This window comes from Vulpes lagopus, chromosome 1 (genome assembly GCF_018345385.1).
Source record: "Vulpes lagopus strain Blue_001 chromosome 1, ASM1834538v1, whole genome shotgun sequence".
Lineage (NCBI taxonomy): Eukaryota > Metazoa > Chordata > Mammalia > Carnivora > Canidae > Vulpes > Vulpes lagopus.
Window position 1 is genome coordinate 185,794,805 of NC_054824.1, and position 23,601 is coordinate 185,818,405.

At 62.2% G+C, this 23,601-nt stretch overlaps 2 protein-coding genes across 4 annotated transcripts in view; one reads left to right on the top strand and one right to left on the bottom strand.

Annotated features, from left to right (window-relative positions):
- Positions 1-16,657, top strand: part of ADORA1 (adenosine A1 receptor) — a 31,462-nt gene extending 14,805 nt beyond the window's left edge. For both annotated transcript variants that reach the window (XM_041759522.1, XM_041759533.1), the window contains exon 3: positions 13,302-16,657. In XM_041759522.1, the coding sequence (XP_041615456.1) occupies positions 13,302-13,941 (640 nt within the window). In that variant the 3' untranslated portion in view covers positions 13,942-16,657. The remainder of the gene's footprint in view (positions 1-13,301) is intronic.
- On the bottom strand, positions 15,447-23,503 carry MYBPH (myosin binding protein H). Of its 2 annotated transcripts, none has more exons than XM_041759507.1 (11): positions 23,278-23,503; positions 23,050-23,184; positions 22,180-22,347; positions 19,762-19,850; positions 19,203-19,398; positions 18,887-19,026; positions 18,185-18,344; positions 16,818-16,954; positions 16,503-16,689; positions 16,174-16,218; positions 15,447-15,747 (listed from the first exon to the last, which is right to left on the bottom strand). In XM_041759507.1, the coding sequence occupies exons 1-10, from the start codon at positions 23,486-23,488 to the stop codon at positions 16,202-16,204; spliced, it is 1,440 nt and encodes a 479-aa protein (XP_041615441.1). In that variant the 5' UTR covers positions 23,489-23,503; the 3' UTR covers positions 15,447-15,747; positions 16,174-16,201. The 2 variants fall into 2 exon arrangements, with proteins under 2 accessions (XP_041615441.1, XP_041615431.1); XM_041759497.1 differs by having other exon boundaries at positions 16,497-16,689.
- Positions 23,504-23,601: the final 98 nt, after the last annotated feature.

The following is a 23,601-nucleotide window of genomic DNA, read 5'->3' on the forward strand; positions in this document are numbered from 1 at the left end:
AGGCAGAGCTAGGACAGCTGGGATTCCTGGGGCAGAGGCTGCAGGGGGCCGGGGCCTGGCCTGCCGCCTAGTTTCCTCGGGGCCCTGCCTGCTTCCTCTCAGGATCCAGGTTGTGCTCATTTGCTAGGCTGCTCCACGCACAAGCCCAGGGAAGCTAAATCCGGAGGTGTTGGCAGCTTCACGGTAGCAGAAATGATCCCACGAGGTCCACGGAGGTGAGAGTGGTGGAGATGGGCTAGAGAGGCCGCCCAGCAGGCCTGGGCTGGATCCTGGGCTGGGCACCGAGGGGCTCAAAGGACCTTCTCTGCCAACCCGCAGGAGTGCATCCTGCAAACAGCACCGGCCGGAGTCGGAGGAGCCCGGGTTCAGTGCCGGCTCTGACGCTCACCGGCCAGGCTGTGGTTTAGGGCACTTGCTCAGCCTTCCTGGGCCTCAGTTTTCCAGTCTGCAAAATGGCAACACTCTGCCCTTTGTTTGCCTGGTGAGCGGATGTTTGCAGCGAGTGGGCCGCTGGCCAGAGCGCTTTGTGCCTGTGCTGGGCTGTGTCCTTACCCTGTTGCCCAGATGCAGAGCCTCTCCCCCCTCCTTCTCCAGGGCTGGCTCCTGGCCTTTTCTCTCTGCATGGCAGAGCTAGCTGTCCATTAAGAGAAACAGGTCCCGCAAGTGGATTTGCCATGGATGGACTGGCGGGGACTCGTGTTCCTGTTTCCTGTAGGATCCGAGACAATGCCTCCTCGCCTTTTTCTGGGCTCCTCCGTCAGCCTCCTTCCCAAACAAGGGCGAAGAGGGCGACCTTTGTGCCAGATGTTGTGCCGAGCGCTGCTGGCCCCAGCTCACACGCACTCTCTAGTCTGAGCAGCTCCGACACTACGGGACACGAGGACTGGAAGCCTGTGGTCCTGTTCTCAGGCGTCCTGGGAACATCAGTGTGGGAGACACGCAACACGGCCCTCGGAGGCCGCCAGCCCGCGTTGCCAGTCAAGTTCCGGCCAGCAGCTCTGTGACCTTGGGCAAATCACTCATCTCCTGGGATGACTGAGGAGAAAGGGAACCAGAGGGTGTGCCAAACTCCGTGCCAGGTGGTGCCAAGGGACACCCTGGGGCCTGGGCTGCGCAGACCTCAGCTCCATTTTAGAGACGCGGAAATCCAGACGCTACAGGGCCGTGCAGGTTGCTGACACAGCACGTCAGAGTCCGATGGAAGCCAGGCCCCCTACGGCCCCGCATGCCTGTCGAGGGCCTGCTCGTGCTGTGCTGCCCGAGCTTCTGGCCGATGGTGCAACCTGCCTGAGGTGTGAGGAGCCGCGTGGGGGCCAGAGGAGGGACAGGTGTGGGTGCTCGGGCCTCTGCGAGGCTCAGATGTGAAGGCGGCCTTCCGAATGGCCCAGATGGTCGGCGCGGGTGTCAGGGAACCGCCTCCCTCACGCCTGGGCTGCAGTGCGTGTCCCGCGGGCTTCTTGCCTGGCTGCGTCCCCAAGGCCCATTACCGCCAGCTCCCTGCATTTTCATTTTCCAGCTCTGAGCTCGGCACTTTGAAGTTTTCGTGAATGGTAGATGGAGAAAAAAAAAAAGGGCTTTGATTTAATAAGCTTCCTCCTCCCCCACACGCATCATAATGTGCGGTTCCCCTCCAGGGTCTGGCAGACGTGAGTGATTTACAGGGCTTTGCACAAGTGGGATGACTGAAAATGAGCGGATCGATCAGCCCTCAGAAGCTGCCTCGCCTGCCCGGCACTGGGGCGCTGCCAGCGGCTCGGGGGCCTTGGCCTCCCGGTGCACACGATGGTGCCCGCCAGCTCCCAGCAGAAGAGAGAACAGGCTGTTCAGTCCTCCACCGGGGCAGGGAGGAGGAGGAGGAGGAGGGGGAGGAAGGGGTGGAGGGGAGGGGGCGCCGGTCTCGCAGCAGGAGGAAGTGTGGCCGGACTCTGGCTAGAACTACCTCATTAAGTGGCTTAGGTGCAGCCCGCAGGGATGCAGGCGGGGGGGGTCGAGGGCGCGGGGATGAAGCGGAACTGCGGGTCCCGTGGATGCTGTCCTGCTGTCCGAGGTGCCTGGTCTGCGTGTGCCCGCCAGGAGGGAGGGTGCGGGGAGGTTGTGGGGAGGGTGGGGAGCTCAGGCTGGCCCCTGACCTGCCCCCGACTTTATCCACTTTGAAGTGATTATTGTTGTCATCCGCTTGCCGTCTACTGTGCTTGCGACGGCTCTCTGTTCCCTGGGTTATTCCTTATTCCCTCCTCCTGCCCCTCTTTTTCTGCCTTCTCTGGTTTTCCTTTTTAATATTTTATTTATGACAGAGGGAGAGAGAACGCGCATGGAAGTGGGGGGGGGGGCGGGAGCAGCTCAGTCCTCGCCCAGCCGGGCGTCCCGTGTGGGGCTCACCCCAGGGCCCCGAGACCATGCCCTGAGCTGAAGGCAGACGCCTCACCCTGGTTCTAACTGAGCATTTCACATGCATCCATTTTCTTTCCCCGAATATTACTGGGTGCTGGCTGTGCGCCAGGTTCTGTGGCAGCTGCTGGGGGCACAGCTGGTTCCTGTTCTCGGGGTTCCATGGTCTAGAGCAAAACGAAAAGTTCCACGTAGTGTCCCGCGTGGGGCGGAGGAGGGCATCGGCCTCCAGCGGTGACCCCGGAGGTCCATCCTGCCTCCCGCCCCATGAGAGGGGGAATCTGGGCCCTCCCCGCCTCCCCTCCCCACCCAGCGAGGCTTCCACCAGATCAGGCCCCCCCCACTGCCCCCCAACTCATTCCCGGGCTGGGGCAGAGGGAGGGGGCGACCAGGGCCAATGCCAGGGCCCAGCAGCCACGCTCAGGGCTCTGTGCACTGCCACCTGGGCTGACCGGGCAGGACTGGGGCCCGGCCTGGGACTCGGCCGCATGCGGCTGGGTGAACGCGTGGGCGCAGTGACACACACCAGCGGCAGAGGGGACACGGGGAGCATCCCCGGGGGCGCTGCTGTCCTTGCTGTGGGTCCCCGTGGACAGAGGCCAGGGCCGGGCAGCATGCAGCCCCTTCCAGGTCCCGAGAGCAGCACCACCTCGGGTGTAAGGCAGCCCAGGGGACCCAGGCGGCCTCAGACAGCAAAGCAGGAGCCGCCAGAATGGAGGCCTGAGGGCGGGGTGGGGCCTTTGGAGAGATTTCCATGGCGGGTGACCCTCCGTGTCCCGTCTGTCCTCCGTATCCTGCCGTCTGTCACATCTTCTAGGGAGAGGGTGTACCTTTAGGAAGCCCCAAAGGCCCAGGCAGCAGAAATGGGGAAAGAACCCGAGACCCGTGGGAAGGGCCGCCTCCCCTGGCGAGCATCAGGTCCTTCCCCCGTCCTCCTCGCCAGGGGAGCGCTGGAAAGGGCACTGCCTCCTGGGGCCCTCGGGCTGCTCCCCACTGGTGTGGGCTCTCCCCACAGGGGCCACATCCTGGTCCCTTGACGGAAACAGGCTTTCGGGCAGATGCTGAGCATCCCTGAGGGCAGGGGAAGGGGCTTGGCTCGGTGTCCTCTGCCTCCAGCCGGGAGGCGCCTTCCCCGGGGCCCCCGTGTGGGCTGAGCGCACTCCCACGCCCCTTGGCCCGGGAACACGCGCTAGTTGGCACCCAGGTCGAGGTAGGTGGGAGAGCTGGCTGCAAAACAGAAACTAGAGCCGTGTGACGGGTCTTCCAAAGTCAGACAAGTAACTGTTTTATCCGCGGGCCTGCAGCCTGTTCCGTTCCCCTTTGGGACCGTTGAGGCGGGAAGGCCGCGCGGGTGTGGTCGGTGCCACCGAGCACCAGCTCCAGGGCCAGGGTAGCCTGCCGGGCGCGCCTCCAGCCACTGTGCTGCGCGAGGACGGAGCGGGCCCCGGGGGTGGTGTCTCGCTCAGGGCCACCAGCTCTTAACTGTAGAGCCGGGCTGGAGCTCCGGTGACCCCGTGGCACGCCTCTGCTCCTCGATGCCCTGGTCTTCCCCTAGAGAGTGAACCCTTAGGGGAGGGACTCCTTCTGGGGAACCGTGGGCGCTTCACAGCCACAGCCCCTGGGTGGTCCCTGGGGGTGCCGCCTCCTTCCCGTTAGCGCCGGGCTCAGTTCTCCCTATAGGATGACCAGATACATTCCAGAAGAGGGGAACGCGACCCACAGGGCTGGGGAGTCATCCGGTGTAGCCCCACATCACCTCCATGAGGACACAACGCCCCCCAAGGGGAAGGGCCTCACCCAGACCAACTCACTCCCAGCGGAGCCCAGATGGGAACCCAGGTCTCCCGACCCACGCCGCTTTGGAGGCCGTACTCCAAGGGACAGCCCTTCGTCTCTGGGGTCCTGATGTTGCTGCCATGCAGGCAGGCACCCCTTGACGGGCAGCATGGGCCCCTCTGTGCTCTTGGGCCCAGGGAAGCGCAGATATTCCCAGGACCCTCCCGCCCTGGCCCTGCTGATGTGCCAGCGAGACCGCAGGCTCCTTGGCCGCCTCTTGTATGTGGCCACTGTCTGCAGAGGCCACAGGGGCCTGTGGGAACGACCCGATCAGCTCCCTTCCCCAGAGGCAGCTCTTTCCACCTCAATGGAAAAGGAATTTGGCCCCTTTACGACCATGGTCATCACGGTGAGGCCTCGCTGCGCCAGCCACTCACAGGTCATTAAATCCCTACGCAGACAGGATGGGTTTTTCCGTCCCACCCACCGGATGAGTCAGGAAGTCGCCCAAGCAGGTGGGGCCCTTTGGCCTCGGAGCTTTTGCTGCCTTGGCCTTACCTGAGAGCAGAAGGGGATCAAGTCTCAGGGCAGGAAGTGGCAAGGACATTGAGGTCTGGGCCCAGTCTCCCCAGTTTAGGGATCCAGCCAGACACCCTCGTCCTCCAGGAACACCTGCTCCCTGGGAGTCGGAGGGTTGCTTCAGATTGAGGGGGACGGGCTGCATCTTGGAACCACCCAGGGCATCGTTTCAGGGGCAGCCCCTGGGTGGCCGTGCGGGGACATGCTGGGGGAAGGATGGGGGACGGCAGGCAGATCGTTGGAAAACGTGCCTCCCCGACGTCTGAGAACCCTGCCCGCTTAGCCCCTTGGGCACCCTGAGCAAATCCAGGTCCCTCTTTGTGAGGATAGGACACAACAGAGAGAAGAGAGCTTGGCCACAAGGCATGCAGGCCCGTGGCAGACTGGCCCTGCCAGGTCCCCCTGCAGCCTGTGCGTCTGGGCTTCCCGCATCTCGTCACGCCCGGTGCTCCCTTGGGGCAAGGGCTGTGCCCACCTGTCGGACAGAAGGTTCCCTTGGGACAGGAGCTCTGCTTTTTTCTGCTCACTGCCGGATGGGGGAGGAGGCTCTGGATGGGCAGCAGGGAGGGGAGGGGAGGTTGTGGGACAGTCACATGTGGGCACTCCGTGGTCTCCCCACCAGGCCGTGAAGTTATTTGTCTCCAGCAAGTGACCAGGAGCAGTTTCCCGGGCCCATTTACGCTGATAACCTAATCAATTTATTGGCTCTTTTCTTTCAAGGAGCTCAGAACATCTGCGCCTCCTCCCTGCAACCTTCGGGGACCCCGGTGTCAGGGATAGTGACCCTGGCCCTGGAGGTGGTGGCTGATGCCACAGGGTCCGAGGCGAACCGAGACCAGCGAGATGCAAGGCAGGATGATTAGGATGCAGACATCCCGGCCCCTCCCCATGCCCCTGAGCCAGACTCCCCTGGGCAACGTTACTGTTAAATGTTTGGCCCCAGGAGCACGCCCAGTGCCTCTGATTGTATCTGGTTTCCTGTTCTCCTTTGGGAGGAAGAATTTCTCTGCAGGAAGTAGTTTAATAGCCTGAAAGCCTTACTTCCCTGGTCTCCGGATCCAAGTTTCCAGCTGCAAGGGGCCAAGATCCTTGATACAAAGGGAGGCAGGAAGGGGAGACAGAGGGTGGGGATTCGGACTCTGCAAACTGCAGGGCCCGAGACCAGGCCCCGGGGCCGGTGAGGCCTGAGGGCCCAGCCGGTTGCAGCGGTTCACAGGACACCTCATCTCCATCTCCGACAGCTGCGTTCAGCCTTTTCCACACCAACCACGCGGCCTCACTCTCCTTCTGGGTCAACACGGGTTTGTTACGAATCTGGTCGGTTTTCTCAGGCCCCGGCCGGGGGTTCTCTGCGCTCACTGTTCAGCTCCCTGGCCGTTGGGGTCTGACCCGAACTCGGAAATCACTGAGGTGCTTACGGCAGGGGAACTGGTCATGCAGGCGATGAAGGATCTGAGGGGCTGATGCGATAGCGAGGGGGCCCGGAGGGTAGCCCTGGGCCTGGGCGATGGGGAGAGGCGGTCCTGGAGTGCGGGGCTGGAGCCCAGGGCCCTGCCGGCTGGAATGAAGTCAGCAAGTGGACGTGGCCGCTGCCTGAGGCACAGGGAAAGGGCTGGAAGTAGCCTGGCTTTCCTCTCCGCCCTCTGGCCCCACTGACACAGGAGCCCAGGAGGCGCAGCCTGCAGGACTCAGCCCAGCTGCTAGGAGCAGGGGGGGGGGCGGGGGGCGGGAGGCTGAGGAGAGCCAGCTTCAGGACCAGCACGCTCCAGTCTTGTTCATGCAGTGACGGGGCAGCTGCCTTCCTCGGCCTGGCAGTGCCCTGTCCACCCAAGAGGGTTCTCTGGGGCCCTACGCCCTCCCCTCCTCTTTCCTCTGTCCAGTGCTTCTGTCCTGCCTGTGTCCCAGGGTCTGTTCATCACCTGCTGACGTGCTGAGCCTTTCCTGCTCGTAAGAAGCTTTCTGTTCATGTTCCCAGAGTCAGCCTAAGTCAGTCCCCCAGGCGTGTCCAGGAAGAGCCCCCTCTCCGAGGCCGTGGGCAGGGAGAGGCCACTCTCCACGCACAGCCAGGGCCTCCAACTGGAGGTGATCGTGTCTGTGAAATGGGCCTGCTCATGAGGCGTGGGACCAACAGGGAGCCCACATGCACTCATGGTTCCCCCCAGGACTTAACTGAGATGCAGACACAGCTTCTCTGGGCTGCAGGCCGAAGACTCCGGGGAAGCCAGTTCTGGCCGGGGAGCCTCCGTGGGGTCACAGTGTGCAGGGGCCGCGCCAGGGCCTGTGCTGCCGTGGACATGTTGGGGGCAGGCTGGCGACCTGGTGCCACTTGATCGTACGTCTCGTAAGCGGCCATCGTCGGAGTGGTCTCGTGTCGCAGGACCTAAGCAGGGTGCCAGTAGTTACCCAGGTCAGCAGTGCACTCCCCACAGCTCCCAGCGCGACAGGGAACGATTTCCCGCATTCAGGACACCGTAATCGCTTCCGCCACGGCGGTACCTTTCTCCTCTGACCTCTCTGAGCAGCTACATTTCATCTTTATTTCTGGTTCCCCGAGATGTACTCACATGGTAGGTTCTCAGTCGATTGTAAATCACATTTTTATTTATCTCTGAGTCAGTTTTATTTATCGCTGAATAAACCATAAGTGATTGAATAAGTGGGTGTACGGGTTCACCTTCCTATTTTTACACGTATGTACTCATGTGCTCAGCAAATAGTGATGGAGCCCGGCTCCAGGGCCTGGGGCTGCCGTGGTGAACCTGTGAAGTACGGGCTTGTCCTAAATGGACCTTACATTCTGCTGGAGAGAAATAGAAGATAAATGCACATATATATGGAGAGAGAATGAGAGAGACAGGAAGCAAGACGCTCTATCAGGAAAATTAAGCCTGGCAAGAGGTCCAGAGCGATAGGGGCTGTTTTCGCCGGGTGGTCGGGGAAGCTTCTCAGAGGAGGTGACATCGGATCTGAGATCTGAGTGAGGGGAGATGAGCAGGAAGTGCAAAGGCCCCCAGGTGGACACAAGTGAGGGTCCAGCATTGTGGTGTGGACCTCACGGGCAAGGGGAGTGGGGTTCAGAGTAAGGGGAGGGGCCCCTGGGTTGGGGAGGGGGACACGGGCTGGGGAGACTCAGGAAATGGCATCTCCTTCTGCGCGGTGGCCCGAATCGAAACCCAAGCATCATCCTGATTCTCTGGGTCACCTGGACAGCCAGAGTCAGCAGCAGGTCCTGTTGGCTTCATCCCCAAGCGCGCCTCAAAGCCATCCACGTCGCCCGACGTGCCCCCCACGTGCCGAGGCTCCCTAACCTTCCCTGCTCTAACACATTCTCCACAGGGTCATCTGAGTTGGCTTCTAAGAACAAAAATTGGAGACTCTTGCTCCTTTGCTCACAGTGGCTTCCCTGCAGTTAGGATGCGCCCCAGAACCTCGACTGTGGCCCTCCCAGCCCCGGGTGGCTGTCCCTGATGCCGGCCGTGACCGACTGCCCTACCTTGCCGGCCTCACCAGCTTCTCCGTCCTTGCCCTCTGGCCACAGCTCCCTCACGGGCTGTCCCCTCTGCCTGGAAGGCTCTCCCCCTCCCCACACCCGCCAGCCCCATCTTGGCCTGAGTGGCTCTTGGTGATCATTTAGGGCCCAGCTCAGCGTGTCCTCCCCGGGGAGGCCCCCCTGCCCACCAGCTACTCACTCTCTCGGGGTGTCCCATTGATCCCACTCTCTGAAATGATCTGTTTATTTGTTCATACATCTATTTCCTGTTCCCCTGCCTCTAGAAAGTTCCTTTCATGAGAGCCTGCCCTCTTCCTATTTTTGAGCCCGACGTTTACCACTTGGTACCCGGCACCTAAAGGTGTTCGGTGAATATCTGCTTAATGAATCAAAGGGAAGTACCTTGTTTGCTAAGTTGCCCCAACACCCACCACTAATCAGCTAGGCAGCTCAGGAACAGACCGGTCTGGGGCACGAAGAGGTCAGACTGGGGGGTGGACGGAGGCTCCCAGGCCGGTCTAGTGGCGTCCTCAGAACTGCTGGATCTGGGAGCTTGCCTGGAGTTCGCCATGGCTCCCTTCCAGCCTGAGGCTCCACCCTCCAAACCCCCTACACCCATCCTACAGCAGGGCCAGAGCTAGGTCCAGCTCGGGCTTTGGACTTGGAAAGATCTGAAGCTTAGAAATTCTTTTCTCTGCCTGTTTCTGGCGAAGGGACCCGGGCAGGTCTCATAATCTGAGTCTCAGTTACTGTAATTAAAAAATGAAAATAATGATCATAATAATACCCAACCCATGGGGCTCTCTATAGTCAGTGCTGGGCCCGGGGAAAGTATTAATAAATATTAGCTCTTATTAGCATTGTTGTCATGATTAGTGATCAATTAGCTGTTATTTTTCTTTTTTGTTTGAAGATTTATTTATTTATATGAGAGAGAGAGAGAGCACATGAGTAAGGGGAGGGGATGCAGGGAGAGAATCCCAAGCAGACTTCCTGCTGAGTACAGAGCCTGATGCAGGGATTGATCTCACAACCCTGAGATCATGACCTGAGCTGAAACCAAGAGTCAGGCACTCAACCAACTGAGCCTCCCAGATGCCCCTGTTAGCTGTTATTTTTCAACGTCCCCTCTACCTTTGCCTTCAGAACCTCCCTCTTCTGTGTGGCAGCCCTGCCAGGGTGCAAGGGTGTGGCAATGGTGTCCTCTGCCTGTTGGGTGTCCTGTTGGGTGGGGGATTTGTAGACCCCCCCCCCCACCGTATCCACCTCTGAACACTCTTACTCTAGCAGCATCTGTGATGGGAGATACTTCCCCACTCAGCCAGGCCAATGCTCAGCTACCCGAACGCCCTTCCACTCCTTTCTCCAAGCTCTCGCTGTCGCTCCCACTGCTCCAGGGACAGTCTTCATGTTGTCACCATCATCAGTGTGGTGCTGGCTAATAAACTAACTCATACTCTGTAGTACTGTCTTGGCTTTTAAAAATAACACACAGAGGGATGCCCAGTGTCTCCACAGTGGAGCGTCTGCCTCTGGCTCAGGGCGTGACCCCGGGGTCCCAGGATCGAGTCCCGCGTCAGGCTCCCCGCAGGAAGCCTGCTTCTCCCTCTGCCTATGTCTCTGCCTCTCTGTGTGTCTCATGAATAAATAAATAAAATCTTTTAAAATGCACACACACACACACAGAGGGGCCAATTCTTAACCCAAAGGAGCGTCTCACCAGTGGTGGGATTGTAAGCACCGTGAGGAAGATACGGGAGGTGATGGGGCTGGTTCCTTCGATGACGTCCTTAAGGCCCTGCCTGCCCTGCTTGCCTGAGGACAAGGCCCCATTGGGGCTTCAGTGTCTCTGTTCTTTTGCTCGCCTGCCTTTGTCTCCCTGAGCCTGCACGCTCCCGGGCACAGCCATCTCTAGTTCCCAACACAGTCCTGGGGTGGTGAGGCCCCAGACTCCAAGTCGGGAGGGGCAGCCCAAGCACTGGAGATGCGTTCAACATGCTCTCCCCCATGTGCACCCAGGACCTGCAGCCTCTGCCTCGCTTTCCCACGTGTGGGGAGAGGTGAGCTTCTCCTCCGCCCTGGGCCCTCTCCACTGCCCTTCCTGTGGGAGCCTGCCCCACCTCAGCCAAGGTCCTGAGTCCAGCCCTTTCCCACCACAGAGAAAATAGCAAGAAAAACAGATGAGAACTGATACCCTCAGCTGCAGGTCTGCTGGGACCTGGCCCTGGAGGAGCCCCAGGAAAGCTTTAACCCTGGGGCTCCAAGGCCATCAGGAAGGGGGAGGGGGAGGGGAGGGGGTGCCTCCCTAGTGAGAAGCTGCCTCTCCCCTCTCTCGCACCTGGGTCACCGTCGGGACCCACTTCTCTCAGTGGGTCATCACTGCTTCCCCCGCCCCCAGGCCTCAGGCTGGTGGCAGCACGAGGTCCCCTTGTCCACCCCCCTATCTCTGGGCATACCCTCTGTGAACAGGGTCCAGATGTTCCCATTTTAAAGCTCTTAGGAAAGGGACGTTCCCAATCTGTGCATCATCCCATATCTAAGTGACCTCAATGAGCCTGATGCCCGGGAGGAGAGCTGTCCTTGGAGTCAGGAGACCCGGGTAAATTATTGGCCATTTCTGGGCCTGGGGTTCCTAATCTGTGAAACGGTAATCCCGTTGTGTGCTGTGTCACAGGATGGTCCCAGCAACGACCTGAGGCACGAGTACAAAGGGCTGTGTCAACGGCAGACGTGATACAAATCAAACGTGCGATGAGCCGTGATGGGGGTGCAGGCAGGTGCCTGGCCTGCCATGGGGGGTGCAGGTAGGTGCCCGGCCTGCAATGGGGGGGGGTGCAGGCAGGTGCCTGGCTTGCATCCTTCCTCCTGCAGCTGCAGCCCTATTAGGTGCTGCTGAGGCTCACCCCGGAAGCCCGCCTCCGGACCGCAGCCTCCTGACAGCGTCCCTCAGCCTTTTCTCTCCGCAGAATCATCTCTGCTCCTTTGCTCTTGCCCCATAGATGCGCCCAGAGCCCAGAGCGTCTTTCACCACAGAATGTGTGGGGAGCACTTTGAGATCAGTAACAAGTCCCGAGCCAGATATTTGCAGAGACGTTACCGTGTTTGCTGAGCATCTAGAGATACCGCAGGTGTTCCAAGTGTGAGTGTTACTAGGGGCTTGGAGGGGAGGAGCTCAGGCACAGGTGCATGGGTGGGGTGTTTACAGGCTCTTTCACTTAGGTTGTCTCATCTGGTCCTACTTTCTTTTTTTTTTTTTTTTTTAAGATTTTATTTATTCATGAGAGACACAGAGAGAGAGGCAGAGACACAAGCAGAGGGAGAAGTAGGCTCCATGCAGGGAGCCCGACGTGGGACTCGATCCTGGGACCCCAGGGTCACACCCTGAGCCGAAGGCGGCTCTAAACTGCTGAGCCACCAGGGTTGCCCTGGTCCTACTTTCTGAAGCGGGATTCACTGCCTCATTTTACAGAGCAAGAGTTGATTGATGTAGTAGTTGCACCTTCAAATCTCTGGCTCCCCAGGGATGCACCAGGCTCTCCATCCCACTGGGGATCCAAGAGGCAGGAAGGGCTTCAGTTACAAGATAATAAAGATTGTGTGTAAGAAAACTTAAGGAGGTACAAGGGAACTGGTGCTTTGGGGACACAAGGACCCTATGATCGCAGAATGGGCGAGGAGGCGCCACACTGAGGTGCTGGAGTCATCTAGGTTCCTCCTTGTCCCCACTGGAATGATGAGGACATTGGAAAAGAGGTTCCGAAGGTCCCTCCTAGTTCTTGCTCCCTAGATGGGGTGAGGGGGCTGCTTTCTCCCATCCCCCAAGCCGTTCCCCTGCCCATACCTGCAAAGCCTTCCCAGGGGGAAAGGGTCCAGGTGAGAAGGGCCTTAAGTATCTCATCCCTGTGGAGAGGAAAGCCACAGATTCTGCAGGCGCAGGAGTCGGAGCGAGGCCTCCTGGGTCTCGGGGGCTCTTCACACGCTCAGGAGGGCTCCCCGTCCATCTCAGGAGCCGCCCTGGAAAATAACGACTGGGCCAGCGGTGCCTCCTGGGCGCAGAGCGGGCGGCCCCAGGCCCCGACCCCCGGTCCAGGGCGGCCTCTGGGCAGAGGACAAGCTGCCTGCTGCTGTAAAGGGAAGTGGGGAGCCCCCAGGACGTTGGCGCCCTCCGCCCTGGGGGGGCACAGTCGCCGCCCGCGGGCAGCCTTGTCTGTCTTCTGTATCAGCCACGCGGTTCCATTTTCTGAGTGTCATGACCCGAGGAGGCCTGGGCAGGGGGATCCCCTGGACTGACCTGTTCATTCCCTCGAGGGACAATGACAGCCGTAGCCGTCTTGTGTGTTTATGTCCGTGTTGTCTCTCTCTTCGTCCAAAATGTGAGCGCAGAGGGCCGGGCCCCCCCTCCCTCAGCGCCCCGCACGGAGGGCGCCCGTGTTGGGTTTGGCTGAGTGGACTCACCTGTGCACACGTCCATGCAAGGGCCCTGCTTGTAGCAGATGCTGCGTGAACGTCGGTTCTCCTTCCCGAGGTAACCCTGTTAGCTTGGGGAGCTCCAGCCCCCCAGGAGATGAGCACTGGGCGGTGATTGGAAGGGGAAGGGGAGTGGGGGCGCTGGCGGGGCCTGGGGCAGAGCGCATGGGGGATGCGTTCAGGGCCAGGTGGCCTCCGAGAGCATGCAGTCCTCACTGGCTGGCTTTGCCAGTGTAGACGAGGAAGCACAGCCAAGTGCTGTCGTGGGCGCCGTCGCCGGAGCTTCCCCTTGTCCCAGGAGCTGCCGCCGCAGCGTGACATGACCTCGCGTGTCAGGGCGAGCGCCGGGGGTTTACTGCGCTGGTCTGGGAGCTCCTCGGGGCCATCCTGGGCTACCTTCTGTGATGGTTCTGTCTTGAGTTTTAGTCCGTCCGATGTTCCCGCCAAGCAGGTGCCCGCCCGCCTGGCCCAGATCTCAGCTCCTGTCCTCGACCTCTGCCCGAGCCCCGCGTCCGGCTCTCGGCCCCGGCGGGACGGCCCCGCCTGGAGAGCCCGGCCGGCGGAGCCTGGGGTGGGGACTCACGCTGTGCCCTCCCCCCAGGTACAAGACGGTGGTGACTCCGCGGAGGGCGGCGGTGGCCATCGCCGGCTGCTGGATCCTGTCCTTCGTGGTGGGCCTGACCCCGCTGTTCGGCTGGAACAGGCTGGGGGAGGCGCAGCGGGCCTGGGCGGCCAACGGCAGCGGCGGCGAGCCCGTGATCAAGTGCGAGTTCGAGAAGGTCATCAGCATGGAGTACATGGTCTACTTCAACTTCTTCGTGTGGGTGCTGCCCCCGCTGCTGCTCATGGTCCTCATCTACCTGGAGGTCTTCTATCTGATCCGGAGGCAGCTCGGCAAGAAGGTGTCGGCCTCCTCTGGCGACCCGCAGAAGTACTACGGGAAGGAGCTGAAGATCGCCAAGTCGCTGGCCCTCATCCTCTTCCTCTTCGCCCTCAGCTGGCTGCCCTTGCACATCCTCAACTGCATCACCCTCTTCTGCCCCTCCTGCCGGAAGCCCAGCATCCTCATGTACATCGCCATCTTCCTCACGCACGGCAACTCGGCCATGAACCCCATCGTCTACGCCTTCCGCATCCAGAAGTTCCGGGTCACCTTCCTTAAGATCTGGAATGACCACTTCCGCTGCCAGCCCACGCCCCCCGTCGACGAGGACCCCCCAGAGGAGGCGCCCCACGACTAGACGCCACCTTCTCCCGCCTGCCCACGTCGGGGGCGTCTCCGCCCCGGCCCACCCCCCCACTGACCCACTCCTGAGCCCTCCCGGCTGGGCTGCGGGGTGTGGGCGCCTGCACCTTGGGTCCTAGAGGAGGTTTGGGAGGACGACCCACGGGGAAGGAACCGGGTGCCCTGAGGAGACGGAGAAAGTGGCTCGAGCCTCCCCAGCTGTGTGACCAGCCCACGGGCAGCCCGGTGCTTCAGGACGGACGGACCTGGGGACACTGGGGCTGCGGGGGTCCCGTGGGCCCGGAAGGCAAGCTTGGGCTCCCGTGGAGGTCGGGGAGCCCGCTTGTCGCTGGTGCTGCTGCTGAAGCCCTGGAAGGGAGCCTGAGGACGGGGGAGGTCCCCTCCGAGATGCAGGGGACGGAGAGAAGCTGGACATCAAGGTCTTGCTTCCTCTCCTGTTCTGTAGAAGGTCAGGGGGCCTCAGCCCCTGCCTCCCGGGACCCTGAGCTCCCAGCCACGCTGGGTGCCAGGGGCCTGCCCCTCTTGCCCCGGGCAACCGGGTTTGCACTTGGGAGGGGCGGGAAGAGCGGGTCCAGAAATCATTCCCAACCTTTACTTGATCCTCCACCAGCCCCTGGCCCCTGCCGAAGGGCCGGCTGCACACAGCCACCAGGTGGCAGCCCCGCGCTGGCTCGGCCGAGCCCCCCAGGAGCGGGAGCAGCGGGGCTGTGAGGGGCCACCTGGGCTACCGCCCCACTAGCCCTAGACGACGCCTGCACTCTCCTAAGTGACACCGGCTGCTGCTTCTGGGCTGGGGACAGGGGGGCTCAGCCTCCGGCCTGGCGAGCGCTGCCCGTGGGCGCTCCCGGTGACTTGGGACAGGCTGCACCGCCTGAGGCTAAGGCAGGAAGGTCTTGCCGGCATTTAAATACCCTCAGGACCCCTGGCACTTAGCGGTTTCCAGGGCCTTTGGGGCTCTGCACGGTCTAGATGGGCTTTAGCGCATCCAGGGAAGGGTCCGCCCTCTGCCAAGCTCAGGGCAGAGGCCCTTGTCCAGGGGGTGGTGGCGGGGTTCGGAGTGTGAACAGCAGCTCCAGGCCTGGATTCCAGGCCCTCCCCTTTCTCAGAGGTAGGCTGGCTCCCAGGGGGGCCACCTTCTAATAAAAGACTGTGGGTCTTGACGGAGCGCTCACCCTTGGCTCCCCACCTGCACTGCCGCCGGCTGAGGGGAGCAATGCGGGGGTCGGGGCAGGGGGAAGCAGGGACGTGTTGGAACAAGGAGGGTTCCAGAGCAGCGTGTCTGTTCCTATAGTTATGCTCTCGGCCGAGCACACCCTGAACGTGAAGGCACGATCCTAAAAAATCTCACGTCTGGAGAAGCCCCGTGGCATCCGGAGTCCCTCCCACCGGCATGTTCCTCCGGGTGTCATGTGTGGAGACCCCCTCAGCTGATGCATCCACCCCGCTCACGGTGACACGGCGCCTCCCATCGCCGGGGTGCTCACTGTCACGGAGGCCCCGCACGGTAACACCACACACTTTTATTTGAGTGGCTCTCACCCAGAGTGCGACTCTGCAGGGCGCCCCAGTCTTTGTACCTTCCGGGCCCCTCACGCTCAGGGAGCCTGGCCTTGGCCCTGCCAGGCCTACCCTGGCTCCTGGGCTCCAGCCTCGGGGGGGGGGGGGGGGGGGGGGGAGGAGGAGGCTAGGCAGGTGCCAAGAGCAAAGCCATCAGCCGTCACCATGGAAACGGGGCTCTGGGGCATCGTTGGCGGAGCTTGATCCTGAGCCTGGCGGCCCCGGCTCCCCAGGTCTGCAGCACCTGCCAGAGAACATGCTGCATGAGCCTGGTGCTGGGCAGCCCTGGGCCCCACCGCCCTGTTGAAGACGTGAGCCGGGGCAGAGGGACGCAGCCCCCCGTCCATCCCAGGCCGCCCGTCCTATGCACACACTGCCCAGCACTTAGCTTGGCCACTGCGGCTCCGGGAGGCCTCCCAACTGGTCCAGAGCCTCCCAACCACCTGGGGGGGGTGGGAATCAGGTCCTTGTTCCCACTTTGCTGACAAGAGAACAGGCCCAAGGGAATGCCCTGGCCGGGGGCACTCAGAGCCAGGCCTGGATGCCTGTCCTATGCGCACGCAGCCCGGGACTGCAGGTTTGTCTCCACGGGCGACTACCACCTTCCCCTGTACCCCCCACCCCTGCTCCGGGCTCTGCACCCCCCGAGGCAGAGGGTCCAACCATTTACCGGCCTCATCGCAGCCTCCTGTCGCTCCTCAGTGTGTGGCTGATGCTGGAAGAGATGCCACAGTCAGAGTGGGGGACCCAAGCCCAAGCTGGGGGTCGTGGGAGGAGAGGGGCTCCAAGCAGCCCGAGCGGCAGCCTCAGCTACCTCCTTTGCCCACGTGGGGCCGTCCTCCCGCTTGGGAAATCCTTTCGCCAGCTGGCCCTCTCTGTCTTTGCTGTCCCATTGTCTTGCCTAGATTGCCGGCACCCAGGTTCGTCACGCCCAGCAGGAGAGGAGGTGGCCTCTATTAAGGGACCATCCCTGGGGAAGGACTTTCTTCTTACCTTTACCTTTGACCTCTAGCCGGCAGTCCACGGACGCCTCCCCTAGCACATTGACGGCCTTGCAGGTGTAGACACCCGAATCAAAGGGGCTGGGCTTGCGGATCTCCAGAGTGCAGACGCCTTGCTCCGAGAGGGCGCGGTATTTGGGGTCACCCTGGATGTCCATGTTGTTTTTCATCCAGATGATCTTGGGCTGGGGGGGCGCAGGCAGAGGAGGGCCGAGGAGGTGATGGGCTGGGTTGGGCTTGGAAGAAGCTTCCTGGGGAGAGTGTGCAAGCCCACCGCCCCCCATCCCCCCGGCACAGCGGGGCCTGCCCCCACCTTGGGCGATGCTCGGACACTGCAGAAGAGCTGCGTGCTGTAGCCAGGGGTGGAGGTGTGGTCAGCCAGGGGCTGGGTAAACGACGGGGCTTCAGAGAAGTCTCGCTCCACAAACCCTTTAGGTTTGGCAACAATATCTGGGTTCAGGAGACAAAGGAGGCAAATAGACCTCTTAGAGCTGACTTCATCCATTTTCTGAAAATAATCACTCTAGCGTACAGTTGGGTCGTCTCACTTAACCTACATGGCATCCCTCTGCAAGGGCGACTCTGTTATTGCTACCGGACAGATGGGAAATTAAGGCCCTTCATGGCTGAGCGAGTTGCCCAACATCACTTGGTGAGTTTGGGGCCGAATGATAGGAAATCACATGATGCCCATGTCTCCGGGCAGAGAGCCGACGGCCTGGAAGAGGATCTTGGCATCACAGGGGCAGGAGACAAACCATTGCATTGCTGCCGTGGGATGAAGGAGCCGCAGGCAGGACCCCGGGCCCCCAGGGCCTTCGGGGAGCCCGGCATGGCCACCGTGTGAGAACTTAGAGACAGACGGTCTCAGAGAGGCAGAGGAAAGCCGTGACCGTGCCTAGGTGGTCGGGGAGGGGACGGGAGGCAATGAGCAGGGAAACGGGCCAGATGAGATGCTCTTGGCCAAGGCTGGGAACTTGCAACCCAGAGAGACCACATTTCGTCTCTGTTGTCTTTGGAAACCTGGCTGACTTTCCTTTTTTAAACCAGAATTTCTTCCTAATTCTGTGCAGCACAGGCTGGTGTTAAAAAGAGTGTGCCTTCCGGAGCCCACACAGACTCCGTGCGGCAGGGGGGCCTGGAGATGGCAGGGTGACGGGGAGCAAGGTCTTGGCCTTTCATATTTGACGCAAGCAAGTCACGGGGCTGTGTGGAGACAGTAAATACCCGTATCTCTCCTGTCCATCTGGATGTCGTTCTATTGGGGTCAGGAGGCTTGTGTTGTAGCCGACTCACCGGGCTCCACCCACCCATGCACACTAGGCCCCGGAGGAGCTCCCCCGGGACCCTGCACACGAGCCCCAGTGACCGCTGTGAGGCTGGCGGCCACCAGCAGCTTCAGAACAAGCGTACAGCCTCCCACGGGGCGCATCTCCTTTGCATGGGCTTGTTGTGATGCATTTGTTAAGATTGATCGACCACATCCTATTTCTTTACAGTCCCTCGTGTGAATGCGTGAGTGTGTGCGTAACTGTGCGGTGGGCATGCAGGGGGCACAGCAAACGCTCTGGCGAGCAGCACCCATGAGAGGCCCACCGGGAGGGTTGCTGATGTTCTGCAAAGGCCGAGCTGGGGCCTGGGGCAGGCCCGGCTTGGTGTTGGTCCCACACCCGGACCTACCTGCCTTCTGGATGCGGGCTAGCTCCTTGGTGGTTGCGGCCGTGGCACTGAGCCCGCACTGGTTCTCTGAGAAGACCCGAAAGGAGTAGGCGTTTCCCACGATGAGGTCAGAGATGGTGCAGGTGGTCGGGTGGTAGCGCTCCAGCACCGTGAACCATTGCTGCGGGGACCCCGGGCCCGTCACCCTCTCCTCTGACTCCTGCGCTCCCCATCTGGCTCACCCTGTGGCCCCTTCCTCAGAGGGGTTCCTTCCAGGCCCTACCCCTAGGGGGCTGAGCCATCCAGTGTTGGGAGAGGGGGTTCCTGGATGACTCCGATGACCTCCCCGGGGGTCCTCAGAGAATTCTAAATTCCTACTGCTCCAAGAGGACCTGCAGACTCAGAATCACCTGGGAACCTCTTGCAAGCCAGGATTCAGCTCCGGGCCCAGGCCTACTGAATTAAGGTCACCAGACCAGGTGATTCATAGGTACACTACCCTCCCAGAAGCTGCTCTAGACCTTGAAGGGCCTCAGAGAGCACCCCCTGCAGCCCTCAGGAGGCCACGAGGCCCAGAGAGGGAAGGGGTCTTGCTAAAAAAACACCATGCGAGGAGTCAGGCTAGCAGTGGTTAGAGGAGAACTCGGCCCCTGGACTCTTGGAGGGTTGGGCCTTGGGGGCCACCTTGGTCGCTTCCCCACCTGTCGGCCCCGGCAGCCTCACCCCTGTCTTCCTGTCTGCCTTCTGCACCGTGTACCCCAGGAGCTCTGTGTTGCCTGTGTCCTGGGGCGGTGTCCACTCAAGGGCAGCGTTGCAGCCCCAGACGTCCAGTAGCCGGATGCTGCTGGGGGGTCCAGGTTTCTCTGCAGGACCAGAGCGTGAGGAGGGATGAAGGGGATGCCGGGGCTTGCCGCAAAATCTCCACCCCCAAGATTGGGCTCCTGTCACACTCCCTGGCCCAGTCCCATCAGCGTCAGCTCTGGTAGGAGGTGGGATCTCGAGGTCCCAGCCGGGCGCCCTGCCTCCCCTGGCCCCGTACCAATCACCAGGATGTCGATGGCTGCCTTGGCCTCCAAGCCTTCCAGACGCACAGTGAGCTCGTAGCAGCCGGAGTCGGAGCGCTGGGCTGAGCGGATGAAGAGGATGGAGTCCTGGTCCCCCGTGCGCACATTCACCCGCTGGACGTCCAGAGCGTGGCCGTCGTGGGTCCAAGAGGCCTGAGGCTTGGGACTCCCCTGTGGGGAGGAGCTCTCAGGGAAGGTGCAGGAGGCACCGGCACCCCCAGCCCCTCTCAACTCCGGGGATCTCTGGAGTTGTGCTCGGGGGAGCTGGCCCGGCAGCCCTTCCCGGAGGGGCAACGGAGGCTGGAGTCCCGGGTGTCACTCAGCCTCATTCTCCAGGTGTCCAGCCAGCCTGGGACACAGGCTGAGGAGTCACAGCTGAGGCGGGTGTACAACAGAGGGACCGTGAAGCTATCTGGGTGGGTCATAGGCCTGACCTCATGGGGACCCTGACGTTTCCTGGGCTCCTCCGACACACGCCAGGTGGGGGCTGTGATTTCCACCCAGGCTGTTGTCCTGGGCAGGAGCCGTACGTACCTGGAAGGGAATCTGCAGGTTGATGGTCTCTCCCACCTGGCGGATGTAGGTCTGACGAAGGTGGCGGGGGACTCGGATCTTGGGGGGCTCTGCATCAGAGGGAGGGCCTAGGCTTAGCACACACGGGGCTGCTGGCTGGAAGCTATTGTGCAGGCTCAGGAAACCCCTGAGAAGGCCCCCGGTGGGGGGCCAGGGGGCTCCTGGCTGGTGCGGGGCTGCCTGCCTGTGGGAAGCTCAGCTCCAGGGGCCCAGATCCCCCAGGCGGGCAGGAAGCCGAGAGCTGGGAGGTTCCGGAAGGGCAGGGCTCCATGGTGTGAACCCGTAAGCATCCCGGGCACTCCCTCCGTGCCCTGACCCTGCCAGGCTGGCATTTGCCCCGAAGCCCAGGCATTCCAGGGCTCAGCTGGGGCCTGGCGGGCTCCTTGGTGCCCCCAGTGGGGAGCGGGCGCTGCACCTGTCGCCAGCCTTCCCCCTCCTAACCCAGCTCCCTCCATTGCACAGCAACCCAGAACCTCCAGAGAGGCTCCTGTGGGACCCATGTGCCCGTCTCTGCGTGGGAGGCCGCGGGGGAGGGTTGGGATCTTCCCCTGGATGAGGCCGAGCACGTGCACCCTCTTCTTCCTCTGTCACCTCCCCCACTACCTTTCAGTCTCACGGTTGGAAATATCACTTCCGTCCGTGTCCCCTGGACGGCAGGGAACCCCCTCTCTGACCACCACCTAATCAGGTGCAAGCACCAAAGCCATCGGGCCCTTCCCGGGGAGGCTGCGCGGCCCCTGCCCTCCACCCCCTTCCCAGGCCTGGGGACAGGAGTGGTGGTAGCTGAGGCTCCTCGGCAGCAAACAGGTGGCAGCAGTTGGTCGGTGGCACACAGGCTGCAGGGGAGGAGGTGGCGAGAAGGAACACTGTGTCTCCGAGGATTAGCTGTGCAGGCGCTTGGCCCGGGAGCCTAAGGAGTGGAGGCTCCAGGGGCAGCTGCGGGGGCCGGGAATGCTTGGCAGCTGCAGGTGGCCAAGGAGGGACAGCTGAGCAGCCCAGGATTCTGGGCGAGGTCCCCACCCTGCCTGCGCGCGAGGAGGGCCTGGCTGGTCCCTGTTGCCCGTGGCGTCCTCCCCCGTCTTCTCTCCAGGAAATCCCCTTCTCTCCTGCCGGAGGAACTTTAATGGAGTTGTGGGTGCTGAGTCCGGCTGGCTCCTTGAGCGCTGGGCCGTGCGGTACAGGGCCCCAGCCTCCGTGCCCCCCCGAGTCTGAGCTCCCTGGGGCGGGCCCAGGACCCTCCAGCACCCCCAGGCTAGAGTCGACGTGTCCCTGCTGTGGCTGCCGGCGGGGGGGGGGGGGCATCCTGTCTCACCCAGACTCGAAGGGCAGGAGGGTCCCCGAGAGGACTCCCTAATGCTTGGGGGCATGTCACTGGCCCTGTGTGCGAGGCCGGTCCTGGCGTTGCTGCTAACAGGGTGGGTGATCTCAAGGCGGTCCCCAGGCCCCCCGGACGGGTGCGGCTTGGATGCACAGGCCGCCACAGCCTGTGGCTCTGACCTCCCTCACCCCAGGGCCCCCATCTCTTGGGCCTTGAGGTTGAGAAGTATTTCCTTGAATCGAACTGGACCCCCGCCGTGGCCCCAAAGCCCCCTCGTTTTGGAGGCCTCGTTCAAAACTGTGGGTGTGGAAGAACAAGAAGGAAGGCAGAGAGGGCTCGGGCCACCTGCTGGCCTGTGTCGCTCTTCACCTTGGGCCCTGGGCTGTCCCCAGAGACCTCGGATCAGAACAAATGACTCACTGCCATTAACAGACTGAAACCCGATCGGCTCTGGGAAGGGAGCGAGGGCAGGCGGGAGGCTAATGCCCTGCAAATAGAACTGCAGCAAAGGGACGGCAGCTGCCCCCCAGCGCCCCGCTGCCCTCTGGGGACGGAGCAGTCTCCGCGGGCCCGCAGGCTCTCGTCTTTCTCCCACTAGGGACTTGGTGGGATAAGAGGCAAGCAAAGACTTCTCTCTGTTCCAAAACCTTTGGGAGGACCTAGAACTCAGGCCATGTGACACGAGCAGAAAATGGGCAGGAAAGAAGCTCCCATGGCCGCTGGAGGGATTCAGATGAGCTGGGAGGAAGAGCAGAGCAGCTCTTAGCACTGGGAGGCCGAGGCGGCTGACCTGGGGAGCTTGAGCTTTCATTTCTGGGGGTCAGGGAGCCCCTCTCCCAATGCTCGGGACTGGGCCCCTTGGGCGGATGGCCTCTTTGACCTCCTGAGGCTTGCAGCTGAGGAACCTGGAACTTTCTGGAGGCAGGGTGGGGAGAGTGTGCGGCTCGTGCACGTGCCGGGGGGAACGGGGAGGTGCCTGTCCTCTTTCCTCCGCCCGTTGGCCCACCTATCGAGGTGCCTGGGACGGGCTGGGGGGCAGGAGAGGAAAGGATGGGCTTTACCGATGATCTGCTGGATGTGGATGGGCTGTTCGAGCACCGCTGGTGGGCCGGCCCCCGCAGAGCTCACTGCAGCCACACGCAGGAAGAACTTGTCTCCCAGTGCCAGGTTCCGCACGGTCTGCTGGGTCACCATCACGGGCCGGGTGTTCACGGCCACCCACTCCGAGGCTGGGGAAAGGGACGGCATGGAAGGCCCCGGCTTCGTGACCACAGGCGTCCTACTCACCGGGGTTTTCCTTCTCCCTGGTGACCTGGGGAAGCTGACCCTCCTCCCATCCTGGGCCTTATTTCTCTCTTGCTCTCCTTCCCTGACTTCTTGTCAGATGGCACCAAAGACACCTGGTGTTAAAACCCAGGGAAGGTGGCCGGGGGAGGTGTGGCTACGGCCTGGAGAGGGCAGGACACATGTGCCAAGTCTACCGCAGGGTGGGCAAGGGCAGAAGCCAGGCTGACCTTGGCCACCACTGGGGTGAACAGGATGTGGGCCGTGGCCCTGGTCCCCTGATTCTCCCCACTGTCTCCCCTCAACTCCCGGCTTCCCTGGCCTCCACCTCCTGCCTGCCCTCCCCAAGCAGGCTCCTCTGCGACCCAGCGTCTCCACTTCTCATGAGAGCAGCACCCTCTGGCCCCAACCCTTCTCTCTCTGTTACTCACCCAGAGGCTCCCCGGAGCTGGAGGACGGGGTGGGGGATCTCCCGAGGTCATTTGGACACCCCCTGCCTCAGCGGCACATGGGACGAGCAACAGGTGGCAGGTGAGTGGCTGGAGGGGCCCACGTGCACTTCCTTCCTCTGTATCTGCCCCCAGGCTGGCCCAGCCATGCCCCAGGCCCACCTCCCCGGTGTCCGCAGGGCTTAGCCCAGAGCTCACCTCCCTCTCGGCAGAGCTCCAGCACGTAGCCCTGGAGCCCCAGCCTCCCCAGCCTCTCCGGAGGCTCCCAGCTCACGGTCACCGAGCTGTCACTCACATCCTCCACGGCCAGCAGCAGCGGGGCACTGGGCACATCTGAGGAGAAGCACGGGGAGCCGAGGAGGTCCGCCCACCCCACTCTCCCTGCCATGCCTGCCCCCCTCCTCCACCTGCCCCACCTCTTGTCACCTTCACTGGGAGGTGCAGCTTTAGTGGCTGTGGGGGCTGCAGGGGCTGTGGGGGCAGGTGCCTGAGAGGCAGGCTCTGGAGGCGTGAGACTCCTGGTCGACTCCGATGCTGCCCCGTCTCTGGAGGGCTCTGCGGGGGGTGCCTGGGCAGGCTCAGAGCCGGTCTCCTCCGGACCACAGGTGGGAGCCTCCGAGGTGGCTTCTTCCGTCATTGCCGGGCTGGCTGGGGGCGGGCAGGCTGCAGTGGGCAGGGGTCAGCAAGGAGGGTCTGGGCCTCCAGGGTGCCCGGGACACCTAGGTCCAGGCTTATATAGTCCGGGGCTGC